The sequence below is a fragment of the Hibiscus syriacus genome, unplaced genomic scaffold (assembly GCF_006381635.1).
Source record: "Hibiscus syriacus cultivar Baekdansim isolate YM2019G1 unplaced genomic scaffold, ASM638163v2 tig00110788_pilon, whole genome shotgun sequence".
Lineage (NCBI taxonomy): Eukaryota > Viridiplantae > Streptophyta > Magnoliopsida > Malvales > Malvaceae > Hibiscus > Hibiscus syriacus.
In genome coordinates, this window is record NW_024062863.1 from 597328 (window position 1) to 624384 (window position 27057).

The window sequence follows — 27057 nt, forward strand, 5'->3', positions numbered from 1 at the left end:
ACGTGCAAACAAGCAAAATCAAAGGTAAATCCTAATGGTCTGTACACGCCTTTACCAATTTCTTCTTCTCCTTGGATCAATTTATCGATGGATTTTATACTTGGCTTACCCCGCACTAAGAAAGGACGAGATAGTATTTTTGTGGTTGTGGACAGATTCTCAAAGATGGCACACTTCATTCCTTGCCATACAACGAACGATGCCACACATATTGCTGATTTATTCTTTCGAGAAATAGTCCGCCTTCATGGCATTCCTCGCACCATTATGTCCGATCGTGACACTAAGTTTATAAGCCACTTTTGGAAGGTATTGTGGGGTAAGATTGGCACAAAACTTCTCTATTTCACTTCTTGTCATCCTCAAACCGATGGACAAACCGAAGTAATAAATCGGATTCTAGGATATTTGCTAGGAACTGTGGTAGGTAAGAATACCTGTAATTGGGAAGAATGTTTACCTTTTGTTGAGTTTGCTTATAATCGATCTATTCACTCCACAACAGGTTATTCTCCATTCGAAATAGTTTATGGTTTTAACCCATTAACTACTTTGGATCTTATTCCCTTACCTTTAGATCAGGTTTTTAGTTTAGATGGTGAAAAGAAGGCTTCCCTTGTCAAAGACATTCACGCCAAATCCAAACTCAAGATGGAGAAAACCTACGAGGCAATCGCAAACTGAGTTAACAAGGGCCGACGACATGTCACCTTTGAACCAGGAGATTGGGTATGGATTCACATGAGAAAAGAAAGGTTCCAGGAGATGGCCCATTCCAAGTCCTTGAACGAATCAATGACAACGCCTACCGCATTGATCTTCCCGGTGAGTATAACGTGAGTGCATCCTTTAATGTTTCTGACTTATCTCCTTTTGATATTTCAGATTCGTGGACGTATCCTTTTAAGGAAGGGGGAGATGATACATGCACCACATGCCCTAAAGCTAAGGATGATGAATTTACTATACCACTTGGCCCTATCACACGAGGCCAGACAAAACTTCTTAAAGACAAGCTTCAAATCACAGTTCAAGCATTCATACGTAAGGGTCTAATAGCATCATATTTGAAACAACTTTTTGAAGGGGATCCAGTTGTTATTCGGTCGACATGTCTTCGGGAGATACAACCGTCTATCTCTTATCTTTCCAACGGTTCTTGAATCGCATCAATCCGATATCGGGAACTCAAGATATGACCATTTTACTGAAGACGGTACATGCATGAAATCCTATACGGGATTAATACGTTATTTTGTAAATATTATTAATTTTCAATATTTATATTGATTATTTGTAATATAATTTAATTTAGGATGATTAATTATCTTTTAGGATCAGAATTATTATTTTATTAGGAATTAAGGTTGGGTTAAAACAATATTTTTAGTTATTATTATTTTATTAGGAATTAGAGTTAAAAACATGTTTAGTTTATTAATATTTTATTCTTTAGTTATTTAGGACCTTTAGAATTCAGCCCCTATATAAAGGAGGCTTCATTCAACTTTGTAAATCAGATTTCTTTGATTAATAATACAACGAGAGTTCATTTTTGCAAGTGCTGATTGCCTTGTGCCTTCGAAGCTTCTTCTCCTTGAGTTCTTTCAAGTTCTTGTGAGGGAGATTAATCTTCACACTCCAATTTACCTTTTCATCGCGACTAGGAGGGTTGGTTAGAGCCATATTATCGTGTTTGCCTTTTCATTGCGACTAGGAGGGCTCGATAGGACATTATCCATCGATTTTCCACATATCCATCCACGTCATCAATCATCTTTATCGTTCACCTTCATAAGGGAGATCTTTTTATTTCTTGGTTATCTTATTTTATTTGCAATTCATTTATCTTTTCTTTATCTTGTTTTAATCTTATTTTTATCTTGTTTCCAGCACAAAAAAGAAACCCTATCTATTGTCGCCACCTTCCCGATTCATCCCTTATTGTTCTTCATCGAGTCTAGATTTTTTCTAGGTTTGATTCTTCAAAAAGAGCAACGTTCATTAACCCGCCACCGCTTCCCTATCAAACTACCGGCTAAAATGTATTTCGCTTCAGTGGTAGATGATGCAACATAATTTGGTTTCTTTGAAAACCAAGAAATCAACCTATTTCCAATGAATTGGCAAGTACTAGAGGTGATTTTCCTATCTAATTTGCATCCTCCATATTCCGCATCAGAAAAGGCATGCAAGCTAAAGCTAGAATCTCTAGGATACCAAAGTCCTAAACTAGGAGTGTCCTTAAGGTATCTAAAGATTATCTTAACAGCTAGTAAATATGATTCGTTAGGACATGATTGAAATCTAGCACATAAGCAAACACTAAACATAACGTTCGGTCTACTTGCAGTTAGATAAAGCAAATAGCCAATCATTAACCTATATAATTTAACATCTACACATTTACCTCCTTAATCTAAGTCAAGCTTTATTGAAGATCTCATTGGAGTGTCATGAGGTTTGCCATTTTCCAGTCCAAACTTCTTGAGCATATCTTTGACGTACTTAGCTTGATTGATGAAGATGCCGTATTTTCTTTACTTGATTTGGAGTCCCAAGAAAAATGAGAGCTCCCCCATCATGCTCATCTCAAACTCAATTTACATTAGCTTAGAAAATTCTTGGTAAAGAACATCATTAGTAGAACCAAATATTATATCATCAACATAAAATTGAACTACTAATAAATCTTTACCTTTATGCTTTAAAAACAATGTAGTGTCAACCTTCCCTTTTGAAAAACCTTTTTCAATTAAAAAATTTGACAATCTTTCATACCAAGCTCTAGGAGCTTGTTTTAAACCATAAAACACTTTTGTCAATTTAAGAATATGATCCGGAAATTTTGAATCTTCAAAACCTGGAGGTTGTTCCACATACACTTATTCCTTTATAAAACCATTTAAAAATGCATTTTTAACATCCATTTGATATAATTTAAACTCATGAAAACATGCAAATGCTAATAACATTCTAATTGCTTCCATCCTAGCTACGGGAGCATATGTTTCATCATAGTCTATGCCCTCTTCTTGAGTATACCCTTGAGCAACAAGTCTAGCCTTGTTTCTCACTATATTACCACTCTCATCAAGCTTATTCCTAAATACTCATCTAGTACCTACAATAGATTTATTACTATGCCTTTCAACTAATGTCCATACTTTACTTCTCTCAAATTGATTTAATTCTTCTTGCATAGCCATAATCCAATGTTCATCATTTAATGCTTCTTTAATATTCTTAGGCTCTATGCATGAAATAAATGCAACATAATTACAAATATTTCTAAGAGAAGATCGAGTTGTTACCCCTTTGGATGAATCACCTATAATCTCACCATCCTTGACATAATTGTACTCTCTTGGATAAGATACTTCCCTTTCTTCAATGGTTGGATTTTCAAGAGGATCATGAGTTTCCTCATTTTTCGTTTCTTCCTTTGATGATGGTTCTCCAACGTCATTTCTAACGTCATTTGTATTTATAACACCTACATCATCATTCACACAAGAATCCTTCCTCGGAAGGGGATTATCATCGAAAACAACATGTATAGACTCTTCTACAACTAAAGTTCTTTTATTAAATACTCGATAAACTTTAGAATTTAAGGAATAACCCATAAAAATTCCTTCATCACTTTTAGCATCAAATTTGCCAAGGTTTTCTTTACCGTTGTTTAAAACAAAACATTTACATCCAAAAGGATGAAAATAGCTAATGTTAGGCTTTTTATTTTTGAAAATTTCATATGGAGTTTTCTTTAAAATAGGCCTAATCATTACTCGATTTACAACATAACAAGCGGTATTTGTGGCTTCCGCCCAAAAATATTTTGGCAAATTATTTTCACAAAGCATGGTTCTAGCCATTTCTTCTAAAGTTCGATTTTTCCTCTCAACAACTCCATTTTGTTGAGGGGTTCTAGGTGCTGAAAAATTGTGACTAATACCATTAGAATTACAAAACTCAGTAAATCCAAGATTTTCAAATTCAGTGTCATGATCACTCCTAACACTAGTTATAGAGTAACCTTTATCGTTTTGGATTACTTTGAAAATGTGATGAATTTTTCTAATGCTTCATCTTTAGTACTTAAGAATAGAACCCAAGTATATCTAGAATAGTCATCTACCAAGACAAATGCATATTGTTTTCCACCCAAGCTAGTAGTCCTAGTTGGCCCAAAAAGATTTATATGGATCAATTGTAATACTCTACTAGTTGATACGTCATTGATGGATTTAAAAGAAACTCGCTTTTGTTTTCCTTTAGCACAAGCATCACAAATTTTTTCATTATCAAATTTAAGCTTAGGCAACCCTCGAACTAAATCACCTTGAATTAGCTGTTGCAAAACACTCATACTAGCATGTCCTAGTCTCCTATGCCATAACCAACTATCATGTTCATCCTTAGCAACTAGGCACAAATTAGTCATATCAATAGAATCTAAATGTACCATGTATATGTTTCCTATTCTATGACCAACAAGCATAATCTGATTAGATGCAATGTCAATGACTTTACAACCATTAATATCAAACATGACATTGAATCCCTTATCACAAAATTGACTAATACTCAATAGATTATGCTTTAATCCATTCACATATAAAACATTCTTAATTTGTATGGAAGAGGTATTACCAATAGTACCAATACCTTCAATGTGACCTTTTGAATCATCACCAAAAGTCACTTCTCCTCCATTTTTGGCGTTAAGCTCAATGAACCGGTTTTTTGTCTCCGGTCATGTGTCTTGAGCATCCACTATCAAGGTACCATGAATTTGGATTTGTTTCCCATGCCTTGTAGCAATGCTCATTTTCCTACAAACATAGATTAATTTCTAATTTTTGGTACCCAAATTCTTTTGGGTCCATATTCATTAGTTTCCAAAATCCTAGTCCCCTTAGGTATCCATTTTTGTAGGATATCCTTATCTTTAGTAGTAATGAGCTCTTTAGGAACCCATATACTTCTAATGATTTTTCCATTAGAGGTTTTTTGGGTACCTCTATGATTGTAGTTTTTAAAACTTTTTCTAACAAAGTTGGATTTTGAATTTTCTCCATTTTCAAAACGTTTTGTTCCAACTTTATCAAAAGAGGCTTTAAGATCATCAATTTTCTTTTGATGATCATCATTGACCTTTGAAAGTAAATTTTGCAAATCCAAATTTTTCTTTTCAAACTCTTCTAGTTTGATTTGCAAATCTTTGATTTTACTTTCAAGATCGTTGTTGGTTTTGAATATGAGTTTATTTTCATTTTTCAATTTTGAAACATCATTTTTATATTTTAAAAATAATTTCTCATAATCCGAAGCCAACCCATTATATTCCTCTAATAACTCATCATAGGATAAATCATCAAAATCAGATGAGTTAGAGGTTACCTTAGAATCTTCCCCGAATGTCATCAAGCACAAGTTTGCTACTTCTTGTTCCTCTTCATCGGAACCTTCTTCATCGCTCCATGTAGCCACATGAGCCTTGTGCTTATTCTTTGATTGACCATTTCTCTTCAATTGTGGGCAATCATATTTGACATGCCCCGGCTTTTTGCATTCATAGCAAATGATCGGGTCCTTCTCTTTTGGTTTATTTTTTAGGCCTTCACTTCGTTTGAATTTTCTTCCTCGGTAAGGTCTCATCATTTTTCTGAACCGTTTGGCAAACAATACCATTTCCTCATCATCGTCATCTTCATCCGAATCACTCTCATCTTTTGTGGATTTGAGAGCAACTCCAATGTTTTTCTTCTTCTCCTTTGGTGTCTCTTCAATCTTATTAAGGTCCACCTCATCTTCAAGCATCATTTCATGAGTGAGGAGTGAACCGATTAGATCTTCAAGAGTTAAGGACGTTAGATCCTTAGACTCGATGATTGCCGTCTTCTTTGATTGCCACGATTTTGGGAGGGAGTAGACTAACTTCCTCACAAGCTTTTCATTTGAAATGATCTCTCCATATGATTTGAGACCATTGATAATCGTTGAGAATCTATCCGTCATAGCTTTGATATCTTCATTTGGTTTCATCCTGAAATTTTCATAGATATGCGTTCGAATACTAATTTTAGATTTCTTTACCTCATCGGTGCCCTCATGAGTGACTTGAAGTTTGTCCCATATTTCTTTGGCGGTTGTACAAGATGAAACTCTTCCGTATTCATCTGGTCCAAGAGCACAAAATATGATATGGATGGCTTTGGAGTTGAGCTGAAATATTTTTGTCTCTCATTCACTCCACAATCTTGGATGAGTGAGAGGCTTGATGTATCCTTATACTACGACATTCCATGCTCCCATGTCACTTGCTTGAATGAAGTACATCATCCTATTTTTCCAATAGGCATAGTTAGCCCCATTGAAGAAAGGAGGCTTGTTGACGGGCATCGAATCGAGATCGGAGTCGAAGTTTGAAGTTGAGGCCATTGATGACTTTGATTATCGATGTAACTCTTCCCGAATCGACTCAAGAGGCGATTAAACCTTCAAATGAGTTAGGCTCTGATACTAATTGTTGAGTTAATCGATTGACGGAATCGGCCAAGAGGGAGGTGAATTGGCAATTAAAATTTTATGGAAGCTTTTGCAGAAAATTGAAAGTAATTGCACAGCGATTTAGAGTGGTTCGACTTTATCAACCAAAGTCTACATCCACTACCTTAACTATCCACACTAAGGATTTTCCAACAAATTCATTAATTTGTTCTTTCTTTTGAGGCCAAATAGATAACCTTACAACTCCCTCAAGAATATACCCCAATTCTTGAGAACACTCTTTTCTCAAAGGGAAGATTACAAATTTCCAAACTCATAAGAAAAACCTCACAAGGCAAATATGTTTGCACAATTTTAGAACAAAGAAAGAACACTCAAGAATAAATACAATTGAGCACAATAAGTGTTCTTGAAAGCAAAATGAATATTGAATGAAAAATAGGCTTGAAATGCTCAAACTTGAGGTTTGATTCTTTCTCTTTGATTCTCTCTTGATTTTAGTTGCTTGATGTTTCTTGTTGTTGATCAATGGCTTTTAAGCTTGTTTAAATACACCTTGAATCTCTTCTGAACGTTGGGGATAATTAGTGAAGTCAATAGAGCCGTTTAAGTGTGAAAACAATTAATAAATTCAGCTTGGAGCGTCTCATGCATCGATGCATACCCTAAGTGCATCAGTGTAAAATTAAAATATTTTGACTGTTGGACTCTTAGATGCATCGATGCATTAAGTGCATTCGATGTTTCAAAATAGCCAGAGTGCATCGATGCATGGCTAGTGCATCGATGCATCAAATGCATTCGATGTTTTCATAAAATCCTCAGTGCATCGGTGCATGGTGTGTGCATCGATGCATGAAATGCATTCGATGTTCAATTTAATTCATGGTGCATCGATGCATGCATCGGTGCATCACACTAAAAATTGATTTAAGGCTTGATTTTGGTTCAAAATATTTTGTGAAAATTGTTTCAAAAATAGTTTAAGTACAAATCACAATTTTACACTTTTAGTAAGGATTAAAATTGATCTTGAAGGCTTGGAGTAATAATTTTGATATTCGATTGATTCAATCGAATATACTTAGAAAATCATTTGTAAAATCTTAAAATTCATTTAACTTAATTTGTTATATCGAAATATCAAAATGTTTTCAACAGTATTGTGTAATTTTAATACAAAAATCAAAATAATTTAATTAAAAATGAATAAAAATTATTAATTGTTTTTAAAAAATAAAAATTAATGAATAATAATTCATTTATTCCTTTAATTGTAATTAAAAGTTTATTTTAATATTTTTTATATTTTTAAATAATTAATTTTAAAATAAAATATTTTTTTCAAAATTTATGAAATTTATAATTTTTAAAATTATAAAAAATTTATTATCATAAAAAATAAACTTGTGATACTAAAATACTAATAAACTTAATTACTATACACATTGCCCACTTCATTAAAACACCATATAATTCACAACCTGAAACCGTGTTGTGCGGGGTATGTACAATTTAAAATGTTGGCGTTTTTACATATTTAGTAAGACGTGCCCCCGGGGGCGCACCTTCGACCATGTGACATAAAACACAGTATAAGACGCGTGACTTCCTGCAAAGGGTGTTAAATCAAAAAATATAATTTAAACGGTGTCTGACAGAAAAATATATAGGGTTAGGGTGATATTTCGAGAGAAATATCGATTTTTAATAGGGTTTTAATTAATGGTTAGTGAAATTTATTTATGATGAATATGATTTAAAATAATAGGTAGTGGAGTTTAACTTGATGAATTTATTAGAGTTAGGTTGACTTGATAACTTTAGTAGTAAAAAAAATCACTTTTCTTTAACTGTTTGAGAGAGAAAATATCTTTGAAGGATAAGAAGAAGACGAAAACAACACACAAAAGAAAGAAGAAAAGAATTGGTAAGCGACAAGTTTAAGCATGGCTTCGTTAGCTAGCACTGGCAGCTCTATATCTCTTCTCCCAATTTGTAGAGTGAGCGACTTCACCAAAATTTCAATCTTCTTCCAGATTTTTTTTGAAGATTCCGAAAATTTTGCTCTTTGTTCTTCTTCAAACTCAATCCATCTCTAAATTTGCTCTTTGTTCTACCGTATTTCCTCTTTCATTATCCTTTTTCGAAAATGTCCGGGTTTTTCTTTTTTACTTTAGATTTGTAGATCTAACTCCAAATCTTTCAACTAAAATTTTCTCTTTTTTTCTGTTTCCATCTTTGTTTGATCTGTTGTGTTGTACCTTTTGTTAATTCTTTTGTTGTATTCCTTCAAAAAAGTTGAAAATTTTAGCTCAGATTTAGCTTATTTAGATGTGTGCTGAAATACCCATTTCTCAAATCTCTGAAATGTCACTCTTTAACTTAAAAGTTCATCCACTTCATATGATTTTAGCTTCTGGGTTCATCGTTCTTACTTAATTTAGGGTTCCCAGCAAATTCCCCTTTTTCATCCTACATGGATTACAGTAGAGAAAACGTAGTTCATGTAATTCAGACAAATGGACCTGATAATTGGGTCCCGAATTCGAGTGATCCTTCGGTTTGGGCAACGGAAGAAGATTACCGTGCTTGGTACAGCCAAGAAACCCCCGCCGACACACCTTCAAACTCCAGCTACGACCAAAGACAACCTCAATCCCTGTCTGAGCAGCCACCAAGCAAGAAACCACGAAATTCCCAGGAGTTGAATTCCGGTTCCAGGTCCAGAGCCATGGGCAAAATGTTCTTCAAGACCAAGCTTTGTTGCAAGTTCAAGGCCGGCACTTGCCCTTACATCTCGAATTGTAACTTTGCTCACAGCGCCGAGGAGCTCCGCCGGCCGCCGCCTAATTGGCAAGAAATCGTGGCTGCTCACGAAGAAGAGAAAGGGGTTTCCTCGGAGCCGCCGAGGGAAGAATTCCAAATCCCTTGTTTGGGGTCTACGAGTTTCGCAGGAGAAACTCAGAGGTCTTACAAAGGGAGGCATTGCAAGAAGTTTTACTCGGAGGAAGGGTGTCCTTATGGTGATAGTTGCACCTTTTTGCATGACGAGCAGTCGAAGAATCGGGAGAGTGTAGCTATAAGCTTGGGGCCCGGAGGGTGCGGCGGTGGCAGCGCCGGCGGAGGTGGTGGTGGTGGGAATGGATCGAATACGAAACCGACGAATTGGAAGACACGGATTTGTAATAAGTGGGAACTTACTGGATACTGTCCATTTGGAAACAAATGCCATTTTGCTCATGGAGCTGCAGGTATTGTTCATTGCTTGATTCTTTAACCAATTTCACCATTTTTATTTCTGTTTCTTTTCGTATAGATTATGGAATGTTTTTATGGTTTTCGATTGTTCAATTCCTACGAGTATGCTGCGATTTTGTTTGCTTGTTGTGTATGCAAATATTGTTAAGTGAGAACAATGAACTTAAACTGCATATTAAATTGCTTGTAACTCCAGTATCGCCCTGGATCTCACGTTTACTTTCGAATTTTCTTAAACTCTATGATCCCTTAATGTTTTTGTTGTTTCCTAATACTACAGAGGATATATGCTTTTGCTGCTAGCTAGGGATATATTTGAATGTATTTCTTGTTACTGCAGAATTACACCGATATAGAGGTGGCCTCGCTGATGCAGAAACAAAGGATTCTTCTTGTGCTACCCCTACCGACTCGAAGCAAGGGGGAGGAGGAATGCCCTCAAAAGCTCCTTCCGATGCTGTGTCGGTTCCCCCACTTCCACTTTCTGATGTTTATCACTCACAGAGGATATCAATCGTACTCCAAAGGCCTGGACAAAGAACACTTCAGAAATGGAAAGGTCCAGATAAAATCAGCCTTATATATGGTGACTGGATCGACGACATTCAGTAAACTCACTTCGTTTAAGCACCAAGAGAGTAAACAAAGCAACACAAACCCAGGAAAGACGATGACATTCAACAAACTCACTTCATTTAAGCACCCAGGGACGAAACAGAGCAACACAAAACCCGGAAAAGATGAGCCTTTTTGTGGGAGAGTGAATAGTTGAGAGATTTATAGGACAGTACGCCCATGTATCGCATCGGGGAAACCTTTCTCTTTGCTCATTTCAATTTCTTAGCTGCAGAATTTTTATGTATGAATCAATACTCCATCCATGGTGTAGACTCTGCCCTTGTTATCAAATACCCTTTTTTTCTAATACAAAAACCAGGAAGAAAATTATTCCGATTTGTTGATTTGTTGAAGTTATCATTTGTTTATCGTGATCGGGAGAAGGGATTTGTACTGGCTAAGATTCCGATATCTGGACGATGAAGCAAAAAACATTGGTTTCCAATGATAGCTCCACATCCTTCTCACCGAGGACTCGCTCAATAAACCAAAAATATAATGCTTGGTTTTAACTTTCCAAATTAAGCTTCCACTTTTTTGACGCTCCAAAAACACGTTGGCAATGTCGCCATGCTTTTCTCTTCCTTCTACACAACCAACAAACAAAAGAAACCAATCCCATTGTCTCTCACCAATGCAAAAACACTCGGTCGGAATCATCTACACTCCGGCCACCGACACCCTGTTTATTCAATGTCGTCGTTTCATAGTCATGCCGAAGGACCTTCCACATCGAGCACTGCCCCACCATTGGCTATAATTATATCAGTAGTTTTGCTCGTTTTGTTCGCCTTTGCTTTTCTCACGGTATGCTTCTGCAGGTGCTTCCTGCAAAGCCTTGTTAGAATGTGGAGTCGACAGCAGAATCCTCCTGGTGCTGTCGATGCTGCTGCAGGTGCCGATATGAATACCGGTCTAGACCCTGAACTAATTGAAGCTTTCCCTACATTCTATTATTCAACCGTCAAAGAGTTTCGTTGTGAAAAATACGGTCTAGAATGTGCTATTTGCTTAGGAGAGTTCAACGATGATGATATGCTTCGACTTTTGACGATTTGTTGCCATGTTTTCCACAAAGAATGTGTTGATCTATGGCTCGAGTCGCATAAGACTTGTCCGTTTTGTCGTGGGGAACTAGACGAGCCAAGGCAGTCACTAGACAAGTCTCCATTTGTTGTTCGTAGCAATTCCATGCATGAAATTGGAGCAAATCAAAGTCCATTACAAGATTGTTTTTGTATCGACATTAGAGAAGATAACATCAGCGACACAGTTGGTGGGGGCGAAGACAAAGCACCAACTTCTTCAAATACAAGACAACGGCATCATAGGATCCCCAAATTTTCGAGATCGAATTCAACCGGCCACTCCATATCTAGGACTAGAGAAGAGGATAGATATACTTTGAGATTGCCTGAACATATCAAAACAAAAATTGTAAGGGGACACAAGATGGCGAGAAGCTGTATCGCATTCGGCGATTTTGCCAGCCCCTCCGAGTACAAGAATCAACGTTTTCGTGAAACATCAGACATGTCGAGGAGACGATAAAGTTTTAAGTTTATAGGATTTTCTTTTATTCTTACAAAACCTCATTTTTGACATTATCTTAGGAAGATCTACGTAGTGTTTACTGCAACCAAAATGTGACAACCTTTTCCAATTCTTATTGTTTTTTAGCCTGAACCAGAAAGATCAAAATTAAGCTTTAGCCGGAACCGGTAGTCTATGTTTGATTGAGTCAACTTACTTTGTTTTTTCTTTTGTTTACTCATGTATAGTCAATAGAAATTCAAATCAATGCCTTCCATTTATAATTGCTTCAACTTCGCTTTTCTATGTTGTGCAAGATGAAGAATGAAGTTGCAAGCTTTGTTATCTGTATTAGGTCACGGGATCGAGTCCGACATATGCAAACAAAAACTATGACATATGCTATACTATATCAAACATGGAAGCGAATTGCAAACAGATTACGCATGTTCGTTATGATCTAATCAACGGAGCGGACGCAAGCAACAACTGTTCGGGGGGAAAAAGCATCAAGATATCTCTTGATTTCATAAGAAGATTGCAGTTCTCACTTAAGCTAAACTAAACTATCTCTGGTGACAGATATATATAAATGCAAAAAAGGTTTATCTTTACAGAGAAGGGACCTTACTCTTACTTGCCTAGCAAGAAAGAATTGACCACTCCGATATCTCCATTGAAAAAGGGTTCATTACGCAGTGCAAGACCCTCATTTTATTGCTAGGCTTGGCGGCTTCTGTGGATTGTTCCGATGGTTATCTGGCAGTACCTGATGAGAACCGACACTCATTCTCTTGGTCCATGAGCAAAATATCGACAACCGAAACTTGGGCTTGACATAAATGGTCCATGAAAATTGATCTCATCTCGATCACGGTGTTTCTTCCTTGAGCATTGCTTATATCATTTGGACGGCTATGTTTTCTTCATGTGGAAGTTCATTGCCGGAAAGGGTTTCAATCACCAGAGGAGGCAATTGGAGCGGTGAAGCGCTAACGGAGATTATATTAGTGTGGCACAAAGGGCAATTTGAATGAGAACTAAGCCATGCATCAATGCAATGGACATGGAAAGCATGGCTGCCTTTAGGCAACAGCCTTAAGTGTCGTAACCGTCTTTCGGTTGGGCCCCGGAATTGGGCTTCGACTTGAAAAATGTGATTGGAGTCGCCACCGATTATTTATTTAAAAAAATAAATAGGTTAATCGGATACCTTATATCTTACCTGATCTGCGTCTTACCAAAGATATGTCGGATTCGGGAGTCGGTTACGGTCAAGGAAGGATTAGCACCCTTGAACCGCCCTTTCGGTACTACGTAATTTCCAGTTGTTTTTAATTAAGAAAATCGAAAGTTAAAATTTAAAGGTAACATATGATCCAAAATTACTTACCTCCGATCAATTTGAAAGAGTACCCTTAAAAAGTCGAGAAACACGTTAAAGGAAAAGGAAATAAGAGTAAATGAAATAAAGAAAATAGAAGGAAAAAAAATAAAAAAAATGATGAAAAACTAAAAGATGAATAAAAACATATAATTATTAAGTGCAAAATAATAATAATGATAATAAGTAGTAAAATAAAAAACGCAATCACACCAAAAAAGTAAAAAAAAAAGTCAAGGTTTGGTGAAGTATAACTGTCGGGAAGGAAAAAGACGATAAGGGATGGGACCGTAGTTAATAAATGAGTGTGGTGTATCCCTATAATATAGTAAGAATGAATAAACAAAAAAACATTATGATATAATATATATATATAATAAATATTATAACAAAAAAATAATTTAATAAAGTAAAATAATAATGTAATATAATATAAATACATGAAAACAAAAAAAATAAAGAAGTATAAAATATAAAAATATAATTAAATGTATATATATGCATATGTTTAAAAAAAGTAAAAATAAAAATAAAATACAATAAAAAATACATATAATGATAATAATAGTAGCAAAAGAGAAAAATATATTATATACGTTAATAGTAAAATAATAATAAATATAATAGTTATAAATATATATATAATAACTTTAAAAAACATTAAAATAATATTAGAATAAATAATTAATATATATATATACTTATAATACGAATTATAAAAAAGAAATAAATAAAAATATGAAAATAATACATAAGGGACCGTTCATCTGCGGCAAACCTCAAAAAAAAATTGATTTTTAAAAGCCTTTCCTTCCCTCGTTTTAAATATCCTAGTATTTTTTCCAAAACGGCCTCGGGGTTGTGTAGATCTAAAAGAAAAGTTTCGAACGACAACCCCTTTTCCTCGGCCAAAACTATTTTTTTTCAAGCACAAAGACGAATAACAACACATGCAAGTGAAGAAAAGAATGCGAAAGGTAAAAGCTTTCACCTTTTATTGCTCCTGAATTGTTTACAATAGCTTCAAAACAATCTATTTGCTCGTATTTTTTTCTGGTAATTTCGTATGCCAATCGTGTGTTACAATAGTGAGCTACAATGACTATTTATAGTGCTTGTGGATCCTATCTTTAGGAGTTTAAAACATAGAAAAATTCTATCCTATTTTTAGGAGTTGGATCCTAGCAGAATTCTATCCTATTTTTGAGAGTTTGAATCCTAGTAGGACGAAAAATGTGTGTTGACAGCTGCCCCTCTTTGCTCATAGTCGTGTAACGGGGATAGGGCAAAGATTGAAAGACACACTTTTCGTTCGGTGGAGTTGAAAATTGACTCTGATGTTTCAATAACTCCCTGTCGAATTGAGTTACGGATGACTCCTCCGTCGTGAAGTCGAGTTCATCTGGAAGCTTCTGAGCACTATATCATTCGTCGTGAAGTTGGAATCGAACTCAAAGCTTTTGGCGAGTGTCCTTTGAATCGTCTTCTGGATCAAGATACTTCATCGTGAAGGTGAAACTTGACCTGAAGACTTCAGTGTTGATGCGTTACAGATGACTCATTCGTCGTGAAGTTGGGTCAATCTGTTTGTGAAATTGGAATCGTACAGGGCCCCTTCGTCGTGAAGTTGAGCCTGAGAATTGGATATCCTTCGCCATGAAGTTGAAATCCAAATATTGTTCCGAGTCCAATATCCTCCCCTGTGAAGTTGAAATTGGTTCTGGAACCGGGAAATTGTTTGTTGAAAGTCAGCCGCCCCTTCGCTGTGAAGTTGAGCTTGTGATGTCTCGAGTCTAATATCCTTCGCTGTGAAGTTGAAATTGACTCTGAACGAAATCTTGTTGACAATCAGCCGTCACTTCATTGTGAAGTTGAACTTGTGTTGTCTCGAGTCCAATATCCTTCGCTGTGAAATTGAAATTGGCTCTGAAATTTGAAAAATGTTTGTTAACAACCAGCTGTCCCTTCATTGTGAAGTTGAACTTGTGTTGTCTCGAGTGGCTCGATATCCTCCATCGTGGAGTTGAAATCGCGGATGAAACTGAAAAGTTGTTCATTGACAACCAGTCGTCCCTTCGTTGTGAAGTTGGACTTGTGTTTTCTCGGGTAGCACGATATCCTCCGTCGTGGAGTTGAAATCGGTTCTGGAATTGGGAAGTTGTTCGTTGACAACCAACCGTCCCTTCGTTGTGAAGTTGAACTTGTGTTGTCTCGGGTAGCATGATATCCTCCGTCGTGGAGTTGAAATCGGTTCCGAAATTGGGAAATTATTGTTGGCAACCAGCCGTCCCTTCGTTGTGAAGTTGAACTTGACTCTAGCTAAAACCTGAAAAAGTTATGCATATATGTGATGAGATGGATGCAATGCTCTTAGGTATGCCTAAAATGCATATGCAACATATGTTATTTTTGGGCTCAGGAGAGAAATCTCGATCTCCGGTTGTTTTTCTGGAATCTTGGCTCTGGAATCTTCAAGTTCTGATCCTGGTCTCAAATTCTTCAAATGTTCAAATCTGATGTGCATATTCTATTTTTGATTTGAGAAATGCTATCCCAAATATGTGCCTGAGATGAGTGTAACGATTCAGATGATGCTTCAAGAGAAATTGTCTCAAAAGAGACAGAACTAGTTTCAAGGGAAACGATCTCAAAGATATTTGTTGCTTCAAGGGAAACGGTCTTAAGGGAGACAAAATTTTGTTTTAAGAAAAACTGTCTCAAGAGAGACAAAACTTAGTTCCAAAAGAAATTGTCTCACGGGGAGATGAAATTAGTTCCAAGGAAAACATATTCAAAGATGATGCTTAAAGAGAAATTGCCTCAAAAGCGACATAATTCGTTTCAAGGGAAATGATTTCAAAGATATCTGTTGTTTCATGATAAACGAAATTTTGTTTTAAGGGAGATAAATTCAAATACTTTGTGTTTCAAGAGAAACTGTCTCATGGGAGACAAAATTTGTTTCAAGGGAAATTATCTCAAGAGAGACGAAATTCATTTCAAGGGAAATGTTTTCAATGTTTATGTTTCAGGAGAAACTATCTCAAGGGAGACAAAATTTTGTTTCAAGGGAAACTATCTCAAGAGAGACAAAATTCATTTCAAGGGAAATGTTTCCATAGAAACTGTCTCAAAGGAGACAAAATTTGTTTCAAGGGAAATAAACTCAAAGATTTTGTGTTTCAAGAGAAACTGTCTCAAGGGAGACGAAATTTATTTCAAGGGAAACAATCTCAAAGGTTTTGTGTTTCAAGAGAAACATTTTCAAAGGTTTTTTGTGTTTCAAGAGAAACAATTTCAAAGGTTTCTTTTTGTGTTTCAAGAGAAACTGTATCAAGGGTGACACAAAAAAACATATTCAAGGATTGATGTTTCAAGAGAAACTGTCTCAAGGGAGACAAAATTTTGTTTTAAGAAAAACATGTCTTAAGAGAGACAAAATTTGTTTCAAGAGAAACTGTCTCAAAAGAGACGAAATTTGTTTAATGTAAAACATATTCAAAGATTTTGTTTCAAGGGAAACTGTTTTCAAAGTTTATGTTTCAATAGAAACTGTCTCAAAGGAGACAAAATTTGTTTCAAGGGAAACTATCTCAAGAGAGACAAAATTCATTTCAAGGGAAATGTTTTCAATGTTTATGTTTCAAGAGAAACTGTCTCAAGGGAGACAAAATTTTGTTTCAAGGGAAACTATCTCAAGAGAGACAAAATTCATTTCAAGGGAAATGTTTTCAATGTTTATGTTTAAAGAGAAACTGTCTCAAGTGAGACAAAACTTTCTGTTTCGAGGGAAACTATCTCAAGCGAGATAAAATCTTGTTTTAAGAAAAACAATCTTGAGGGAAATAAATATTCTTTCGAGTAAAACAGTCTTAAGTGAGACAAAGTCTGTTATAAGAAAAACAATCTCAAGTGAGATAATCATCTGCATTAAATGAGACTGTCTCAAGCGAGACAGAATTTATATTGGAAATGTCGAATCTGAAAATGAATGTCGATCTTTCTATCTGTCGAGTTGGTTGAAGTGTAGCTTCTTGCTGCTGAGCTAAGCAACCGACATCAATCTGTAAAGGTGCTTTTGAATCGAGTATCCTTCGTCTTGAAGTCGAACTTGACTCTAAAGCTGTAAAAATTATGTACGTGGAAAGAAAATGATAGATATGTCGCTCTAAAATGTATGCATAAGATGCATGTAACATGAATTGGTTATATTTTATCTCCTGAAAAAGGTCTGATAATTCGCATTAGGATGTTGAATCCCCAAAGATGCCTCAATATCCAAAAATGCCCCAATATTTGATGTTGAATCTTCAAAGATACCCCAAATGTTCCTCATTTCTTGCTTCATCATTGATTCTAAGCATGAGCTTTGTGTTTGAGAGTCACATGTCATTTACCAAGATCCACTCTAGAGAGACTGTCTTGTTTGAAAAAAAATGTTTTTCTTTCTCTTTTATTTTCAAAGTCATGAAAATATCAATTAAAAGAGTTTCAAAAAATGTTTAATCTCAAGTTTTAAAAATATTGCCCCTATCACGGTTTTACAATTGAGACGAATCATAAAACTAGAGTTCATCGGATATCAAAGAATTAATTATAATGTTAATCCTTCAATAAATTATAGTTATTTGACAACTGCCAAGATCCAAGCTATCTTTGGGAGATAGTCAAGTAAGGAAAGGATAAAAAGTCTCAGGTTATTGTGTTTGGTCAAAGGTTTGGCATTTGATGCTCAAAGGTTTGGTATTTGATGCTCAAAGGATTGATGGGGTAGCTTGCATGCTTCTCTACTGGAAGTGTTCTCTGACTCCCAACCTTCGTTGTCACACTTGGATTGTGCGATGCCTTATCAAGGAATTTGTGTGATCGCCTCAGTTGCAAAATTTTTATATTCGAGCCGCCTTCTCAGGTTTTCAACTCGAATCCTCATTTGGTTTCAAGACGTTATTCAGGATTTACGTCTTGAATCCCCCTTTGTTATTTTTCTCTACCATACATTAATTACATTATTTTTTTACAAACAAAGATTAATCCTGATGGGCGGGATGAAATCTGAAGATAGTCTCTTCTGTTTAGAAATCCATGTATGATTAGAAGGGACTTTTAAGGCACGTAATGTAGGCCAGGGTTCGTGGTTATGAAAGAAAAGGATAAATAGGCCCAAACAAGTGTTTCAGGGTATTGAACCAAGGATCAATTCATTCTGATGCCATCGATCTTGTCTTGCTCAAAATGTCTCTTTCTCTTGATGCTCTATGATCTTCGAGTGAAGGGATTCAGTGATTCAGGAATGATTGTGCTTGATCAATCTCATTGAAGCTTGATGCACCATTTGTCTTTAGGGAATTTTTGCATGTGCTTTTTGTTCCCTTTTTTATTTTTGTTCTTTCTTTTTTGTTCTTGTTTTTTCCTTTTTTGCTTCTTTTCTTTTTTCTTTTTGCCCTTTTTGTTCTAATTGAATCATCGCACTTGGCATTTGGTTCACCTTTCGGTATCTCATCTGAATCAATGTCTTCACTCATGTGAGCAGATTTTCTCCACCTTGCCCCCTAGTGTGGAGGGTGATCCTTGGTTAGGGTTGAATCAGAAGAAAAAATAATACTATAGGCTCAAAAGGGGACGCAAGGGATATATATTTTCTCCTGTTGTGAAGGGATAAAGAAATAAAGCCGTTCATCATTTCATACATATAAGTCTTCACAGAAGAGGTATCCCCAGGGGGATAGATTTTCAGGATTAATTCTATTCACATGAAAACAGTGTAGTTAATGCATGATAGAATTATTTCGAATGAATTATTTTTTCTGCTCCTTGCTCAACATGTCTCAATGTTCAGGCTCCTGGCGAGATGCCCCAAACTGTATCTTGGAAGAATGCTCATGTTCAAATGAACAACTCAATGCCTTGGGTTTTAATGGTAAAAAAGGTTAATTTTGAGTCTAAAAAGACAGTTGTGTGATCTTATTCACTCAAAGAAAGGTGTGGGTGTATCAAAAAGATAAAGGTAATGTTCAAGAATTTCAAATGGAGGTAATGTCAAAATTTGGTTTTTTGATAATGACCATGAGTTATTTTGGGTAAAGAATCAAGGTGTTTTATTCTAGGGTTTGAGACAGGGTAAGAAAGGTCTAATCTTGTCATATGTCAAAAATCTATAATTCTTGAAGAATTAAAAGAATCCTTAATTCATTTAATATTCAAAGAACTAAAGATTAAAATTTGTTCAATTGCTCCACCTTAGAAAGTAACATGAATTCAAACGTTTAAAATAAGTGTTAAAACAAAATAATCCTCTAAGTGCAAATGGTATATGCCATGCCCCCTTCTTCGGCAAGCGCCTTACAGTTTTCAGAAGAATGTTTGGGAATCCTTATGTGGCAACAATTTCAACATTGTAGCCCTTAGGAGATGGGTACTCTTTTCTCAGATCATCCTGGCAGGCTTAGTCCTACAATCAGCTGATCCAGCTCCCCCTGAACTGATTTCAGTTTTTCTTTAATTGTTAAAATCTGGCTTCCATGTGGTGTAATGTGGTTAAGACCACTTCATCGAATCCTCCGTGATTTAATTTCATGTTTATGAAAATGCTTAAAAATGTAGATGAATATGCAAAAATGCAAGAATGCATGAAATGTTCGAGGCATTGATCCAAGAAATGTGACTGTTATTATGAATAATCCTTATTGGGGACAAAAATGTTTTATCTTTTAAGAGAAAAAAAATATCCTGACAGCTTTGACATGTGACTAGTCTTCTGCTTTCGTCTTTCACCGGTTGAATAACCTGTCGAACCGCTCCGGCCTCTCTGGATGAACCGTGAAAATGTTGAGTTGTTTTTTGTACTGGTCCAAGAAGTCTTGAATGATCGCATCTCGAGCATTTACTTTTGTTGAGCCTGTTCCCAACGAATTCGTCATTGGAGCCCTTAATTGATAGGAACTATGTGAAGTTCATTAATCTGTTTCTTGAATTCGCCGGCAATGGTCTCCAATTTCAGCTATCATTTTGCCATTGTTGTGTTCAAAGGGACTTCTGAGATACATAACCTTCATCTTGCCCCTGCAACCTCTGCCAGTCAGTTCTTCAAAGATAAGCTTTCATTGTGCTTGATGTAGACCCGGTTCATTTTGAGTCTTTTATAATGCAGCAGAGTGATATACTATTCAATTGTGGGCACCACGTCTTCTGGATTGAATGTGACACATAGTCGCCTTGTAGACTATCCTCTGTATTTTCATCTCTTGTATTACAACACCTTTGTCCATGGATTCAGATTATTCGAGTTTTAACAAACACGTTTTAGTGGATCAATGACCTCTTTTTAATGATGCAAGTGATGAAAATAAAATAAATAAAGATGAAAAGAGTTAGTGAGGTGAAAAATAATCAAAATGATCATAAAAATGAAAGTCCTACCCCACATGATACCTACCCCACATGCTTATTATTCCTACCCGGACATGATCTCTATCCCGCATGCTAATTTCAAACAAATCCTAACCGCATATTTGTCTAGTTCGCATGCTTTGAGCAGAAAGTAAAGCATGAAATAAAGCAGCCTAGGGTTTGAAGTGAGGTTTTGGGGTGGGCTCTAATTCTCCATAGTCTCCCGGTTTATGTTCTAAAAAAACGGTACCCGAGTTCTCCTTGCTGGTGCCCCTTTGGGCTTGCCAGACCCTTAGTCCTAAACCCCATCACAGGTTTGTGTGGACTAAGTTAAACTCGAGAGGACACATTCCCTTATGTCTATGCGGAGAATAAATTCACACGAAGACATAAGGTATATGAATCCCGAAGGCTACTTGCTAGGCATATGCGGTGAATAAATTCACACGAATGCGTTGCTTTCACCCCCACTTAAAACGGGTTCGGAGCTCGGGTTTAGAGCCTTAGATGAAAAAAGACTTTAAGGGCTGAAATCATTGAGAAAACGGTTAGTACAACTAATTACTCGAAAATATAATCAAAAGTAAGTAATAAGGATCGAAATGTTACCTTAAAATTTAAACTTACCCTTTTCATTAAAAAGACAACTGGAAATTACCTTAGCCTGACTCACTTACCTGTGTCCCCAGCAGAGTCGCCAAGCTGTCGTAACCGTCTTTCGGTTGGGCCCCGGAATTGGGCTTCGACTTGAAAAATGTGATTGGAGTCGCCACCCGATTATTTATTTAAAAAAATAAATAGGTTAATCGGATACCTTATATCTTACCTGATCTGCGTCTTACCAAAGATATGTCGGATTCGGGAGTCGGTTACGGTCAAGGAAGGATTAGCACCCTTGAACCGCCCTTTCGGTACTACGTAATTTCCAGTTGTTTTTAATTAAGAAAATCGAAAGTTAAAATTTAAAGGTAACATATGATCCAAAATTACTTACCTCCGATCAATTTGAAAGAGTACCCTTAAAAAGTCGAGAAACACGTTAAAGGAAAAGGAAATAAGAGTAAATGAAATAAAGAAAATAGAAGGAAAAAAAATAAAAAAAAAATGATGAAAAACTAAAAGATGAATAAAAACATATAATTATTAAGTGCAAAATAATAATAATGATAATAAGTAGTAAAATAAAAAACGCAATCACACCAAAAAAGTAAAAAAAAAAAGTCAAGGTTTGGTGAAGTATAACTGTCGGGAAGGAAAAAGACGATAAGGGATGGGACCGTAGTTAATAAATGAGTGTGGTGTATCCCTATAATATAATAAGAATGAATAAATAAAAAAACATTATGATATAATATATATATATAATAAATATTATAACAAAAAAATAATTTAATAAAGTAAAATAATAATGTAATATAATATACATGAAAACAAAAAAAAAAAAGAAGTATAAAATATAAAATATAATTAAATGTATATATATGCATATGTTTAAAAAAAGTAAAAATAAAAATAAAATACAATAAAAAAATATACATATAATGATAATAATAGTAGCAAAAGAGAAAAATATATTTATACGTTAATAGTAAAATAATAATAATATAATAGTTATAAATATATATATAATAACTTTAAAAAACATTAAAATAATATTAGAATAAAAATAATTAATATATATATATATATACTTAATAATACGAATTATCAAAAAGAAATAAATAAAAATATGAAAATAATACATAAGGGACCGTTCATCTGCGGCAAACCTCAAAAAAAAATTGATTTTTAAAAGCCTTTCCTTCCCTCGTTTTAAATATCCTAGTATTTTTTCCAAAACGGCCTCGGGGTTGTGTAGATCTAAAAGAAAAGTTTCGAACGACAACCCCTTTTCCTCGGCCAAAACTATTTTTTTTCAAGCACAAAGACGAATAACAACACATGCAAGTGAAGAAAAGAATGTGAAAGGTAAAAGCTTTCACCTTTTATTGCTCCTGAATTGTTTACAATAGCTTCAAAACAATCTATTTGCTCGTATTTTTTTCTGGTAATTTCGTATGCCAATCGTGTGTTACAATAGTGAGCTACAATGACTATTTATAGTGCTTGTGGATCCTATCTTTAGGAGTTTAAAACATAGAAAAATTCTATCCTATTTTTAGGAGTTGGATCCTAGCAGAATTCTATCCTATTTTTGAGAGTTTGAATCCTAGTAGGACGAAAAATGTGTGTTGACATTAAGCTCACATCTTCTTGGAACTCACTAAGGCAAACAGAACAATCCGTTCCTTCGACCAAGTCATCACCCTTGCTGTATTTGCTAACCATAATGGAGTTGATGAGAGCCTCATCCAAACTGGTAGTCGTAGCCTGCCGTGGCTCAAGTGTAGACAGGTTGTGCTTGTCATCCAACATATCACCACGACTACTACAATTCTCTCTTCTTCCAGTTGAGTTCACGTTCTTCCCACAATATTTATATAGTATCCTAGAGTAACTTACTAGAAGAAAAGCACATGCTAGATCGCCAACAATCGTGATCATTAGAGGGGATAAATAACGACCAGAATCATCATCGGTAGAGATGCACAGAAGCCGGATTTCAATCCGATCCGGTTTTTTCCCCTAACCCAAAAACCGGATTTTAAAAAAACTGGATCGAATCCTAACCAGTTTGGAGGGCCGGATGGTGTAACCGGTTTCGGTTTGCAAAAATTTTCGGATAAAAATCCAGTTTTTTTAAAAAAAACCGGATTTTTTTCGGATAAAAAACCGGTTTTTTATCCGGTAAAAAAACCGGTCGTTCAATTTTTCCCCAAACCGGTTATACTATCCGGTTTTTAAATATTCGATCCGGTTTAAAAAAAAACCGATTTTTCCAAAATCCGGTTTCGAATATTTTTTAGGCAAAATCGGATATTCGGAATTTTTGTGCACCTCTAATCATCGGGGGAACTCAATCGGAGCAAGAGGGAAGTTGATATAGCACCATTGTGGAAGGGTTACGACCAAGAAACCACTTTCTCGCTAACCAAACATCTTAGTTGTTACTTCTCTTCTTTTCATTTCTTCTTTTTTTCAGTGGTTTCCATCTCCAATGCTCTAATCCCTCGGTGACCTATTAACTTTAATGATTTTTTTTGTGCACATTCCAAAGACCCATTTAGACAAAGTATAAGACATATATTTAGACGATTCCAATGAATATGTAATATAACAAGAATTAGTGATCCTAATAATAAGATAATAATTATCCAATCAGAATAAACATGCCTATATTCAACACGATCATGTTCCACCACCTATAATGAATTCCTAGTGAATGTCGAATACGAATATAGGTTGAATATTTATATATTCTGATATTAGCATATTCAAAAAGGTTTGGCCTTTATTTGACCATTTTGAAAGGCCACTTGTATAGGCATGTGACAAAACTTTCTGACTCGAGTCTCATATGTACACTGTTCTGAAAGATGTGGTCCAAGTGAAGATTCTAAGACTTCATTTTGGCCATCAGCCTCCCCCTTTTCCTCTTTCATTTCACCTCCGGACTCATCATCTTTTCTTTCACTGAATTTTAAACGTATCGGCCGATCCATCAATTCCTGATAATTAAAGAAGACTGATGACTTTGTTTTATCCATTTCGTTTCAACAAAGATTACAAAAAAGCTGATATAAAGAAACTTACGGAGAGAAATTATTCATCAACAACAATGCAATAGTTGCATTTAGAGGAACATCAAACTTATGTCCAAGAAAATTTCATCATGCAAGAGTTATACTCAAATCATGCACCTTCATAAGCCTTGAAATCAATGCATTACCCAAAATTATAGTTTATGATAGTTCTTTCCAAAAAAGAGCAGAAAATAGTGTGAAGCGATGCAAAGTGTGAAAAAGATGGATTTAAACTCGGTTACCTTTTCGTTTAGGGTAGAAAGTGCGGCCTCAGCTTCCTCCTTTGTGGCAAAGGAAACGAAGCCATAACCAGAAGACTGTCCTGTAGGGGTAGCAAAAACAACCCTAGCTGAAACTGGGTTAAAGGCAGAGAAAATTTCTCAGAGGTGACTTGACCTAACTTTCCAAGCAAGATTCGATACATAAAGCTTATGACGTGTCTCACGAGAAGGAACAATTGGCTGTGGAGAAGGTGGTGCAGGTTTCTTGAATCTCCTTGCAAACTCTACTCTAATAATTCTCCCCGACACTTCCAGCACCATTAATCATACTTAACATATGTAAAATGAGATACATTTATCAGAAAGCAAGTCGCTTATTTTATTCTTGATGATAATGTATTCATCATTTTTTTGATATTTCAGCTTCTGCTCCATCATGAACTCATTCAAGAAGGGTAACCTTTGTTACCTGAAATTGTCATCTCCCTAGCGACTTTCAAGTTGGCATGCATAATCTGAATCAGGGAATGCTAGTGATCCGATTTAGTCGAACTAACGAACCATTAGCATACAGTTTATAATAAAATTATCGAGTAAAACAAACAACTCAAAAACTTTTGAATGTGGTTCATACTAAATGAACCGGAAAAGACCAGGCTTGTCGAACTAAGTTTTATAGAAGTAGCTTATTGCGTTCTAGTTTTCATTCCTTATACCAAACCAAGCCGCATTTCATGTAAAATTGAGGGTAACCCTCACCTTCCAAACCAACAATGAGCAATCCAACACAGGACCTAGTTAATTCCAAGGACATCATCAAATATCTAACAACTGATAATCATTCATATATCCACCTCACAAAGATTTCATTTAGTCCAATCTAACATCGAAAATGTGCAAATGGATTTACATGCAAGTAAAAGGACCAAATTGCTAAGATTTCATAGAATATATGGCAGACCTTAATTCAACCAAACCAAACAAGAAGGTAAATAAATTTTGAAAACAAAACTTACATTAGAATCGAGTTTATCAACAGCAGCCTGAGATTCTTCACCAGAAGCCATTGTTACAAATGCAAAGTTCCTATTTCTCCCATCTTTTTGCTTTATAATCTGAAAAAACAAGACATAAAGTTATTTTCTTTTCATTGACAGAAAGAGAAACCAATAGTATTAGAGAAGGAAATAACCTCAACATCTGTAACATTCCCACATCGGCCAAAGAGATCTTTGATATCAGCAACAGTATAAGGCCAAGGCAAATTTAACACAAAAAGCTTTTTCCTCAAATTTCCTTTCTGTGTTTTATCTGTTTCAGCTTCTAAACCCACCTCTTGCAGTGTAGAGCTGTGAATACAACCTAGCTTCTTTTGGGAGCTGATTAACGGAGAAATGGAGATATTGCGAGAAAGCCAATGCGTGGGCTTGGAAATGTTGAAAGTTAAAGAAGAAAGCGCTGTGGGTTTGGCATATAAGAGGGACTTAGAGGAAGAAGGGAAACATGAAAAGGAAAGTGCTGCTACTGCTTCAACAGCTGCCATTGTTTTTCTGAGTTTCAGGTTCGCTGCAAAGCAAAGGTTTCAACTTTGTTTTCTTGACAAGATCTAGAGGAGCGAGTGAAGATCTGGGCTTCCACGTTTCAACGCACACAAAATCGGATTGAAAGTGGCTTTGGGCTTTTCTTGTTTCATATTTGTTGATGTTTCACTCGTCTAGAATTTTAAATAAAAATTCATTCGGCCCAACTCAAAATGCATGCTTCTTTCCTACATGTTATTAGACAAAATAGAAAGACACTTAAATATATATATTATAATAAGTATCTCTAAATATATGTAAGATTTCATATGAACATAGCGTTCGATGAACTATTTATATAGCATTCGTTTATGTTCGTTTGTTAAACTAAATAAACGAGTATGAACAAATTTTTTATGTTAATTTAATAAACAAACAAGCACGAACAAAGGTGTATTCGATTCGTTTATGTTAACAAACAAGCTCGTTTATCGACTCGTTCATTTTTGTTTATGAACAAACTCATTTACCCGGTTCTCTTTTTCCTTTTTTTTTACATTTGAAATATTGGTGAAGGTAGGGAATAAATTGAACACATGGTAAAAGTTGAAATTTAAATTGTGGATTTTAAGGAATTTAAGTACTAATGGCGTTATTTTACCATTTTCTTTAGCTTATAGAGATGAAAGGGTAAAACAAAAAATTGAACATATAAACGAACATGTTCATGAACACCAAAGGAACACGCTCTAAATAAATGAACATGAACAACTTCAAAACTAAATAAACAAACACAAACACAATATTAAAAATTTAAACGAACATGAACTAAATATGAACATCTTCAAAAATAAACAAACAAACAAACACAAATATAACTTTGTTCGTTCAAGTTCGATTCATTTATACTTCTAAATACATATAGAGACTATTAT

At 35.3% G+C, this 27057-nt stretch overlaps 2 protein-coding genes and 1 pseudogene across 3 annotated transcripts; 2 read left to right on the plus strand and 1 right to left on the minus strand.

Moving 5' to 3' along the window:
- Positions 1-1420: 1420 nt before the first annotated feature.
- LOC120140908 lies at positions 1421-26216 on the minus strand (annotated as a pseudogene).
- On the plus strand, positions 8767-10710 carry LOC120140905 (zinc finger CCCH domain-containing protein 12-like). 2 transcript variants are annotated; one of them, XR_005517745.1, is made up of 3 exons: positions 8767-9770; positions 10118-10449; positions 10523-10710. XR_005517745.1 is itself a non-coding variant. In XM_039155905.1 (2 exons), the coding sequence occupies exons 1-2, from the start codon at positions 8996-8998 to the stop codon at positions 10387-10389; spliced, it is 1047 nt and encodes a 348-aa protein (XP_039011836.1). In that variant the 5' UTR covers positions 8767-8995; the 3' UTR covers positions 10390-10710. The 2 variants fall into 2 exon arrangements, 1 of the variants encoding a protein (XP_039011836.1); XM_039155905.1 differs by having other exon boundaries at positions 10118-10710.
- LOC120140907 (RING-H2 finger protein ATL29-like) lies at positions 10953-12099 on the plus strand. The gene has a single exon (XM_039155906.1). It carries the CDS (start codon positions 10966-10968, stop codon positions 11944-11946), a length of 981 nt encoding a protein of 326 aa, XP_039011837.1. The 5' UTR covers positions 10953-10965; the 3' UTR covers positions 11947-12099.
- Positions 26217-27057: the final 841 nt, after the last annotated feature.

Excerpts from the sequence above, each read along its gene's own strand:
- LOC120140905 (XM_039155905.1), top strand. The coding sequence starts at position 8,996 with ATGGATTACAGTAGAGAAAACGTAGTTCATGTAATTCAGACAAATGGA. Across the intron at positions 9,771-10,117 it reads TTTTGCTCATGGAGCTGCAG|AATTACACCGATATAGAGGT; the intron begins GTATTGTTCATT and ends TTGTTACTGCAG.
- LOC120140907 (XM_039155906.1), top strand. The coding sequence starts at position 10,966 with ATGCTTTTCTCTTCCTTCTACACAACCAACAAACAAAAGAAACCAATC.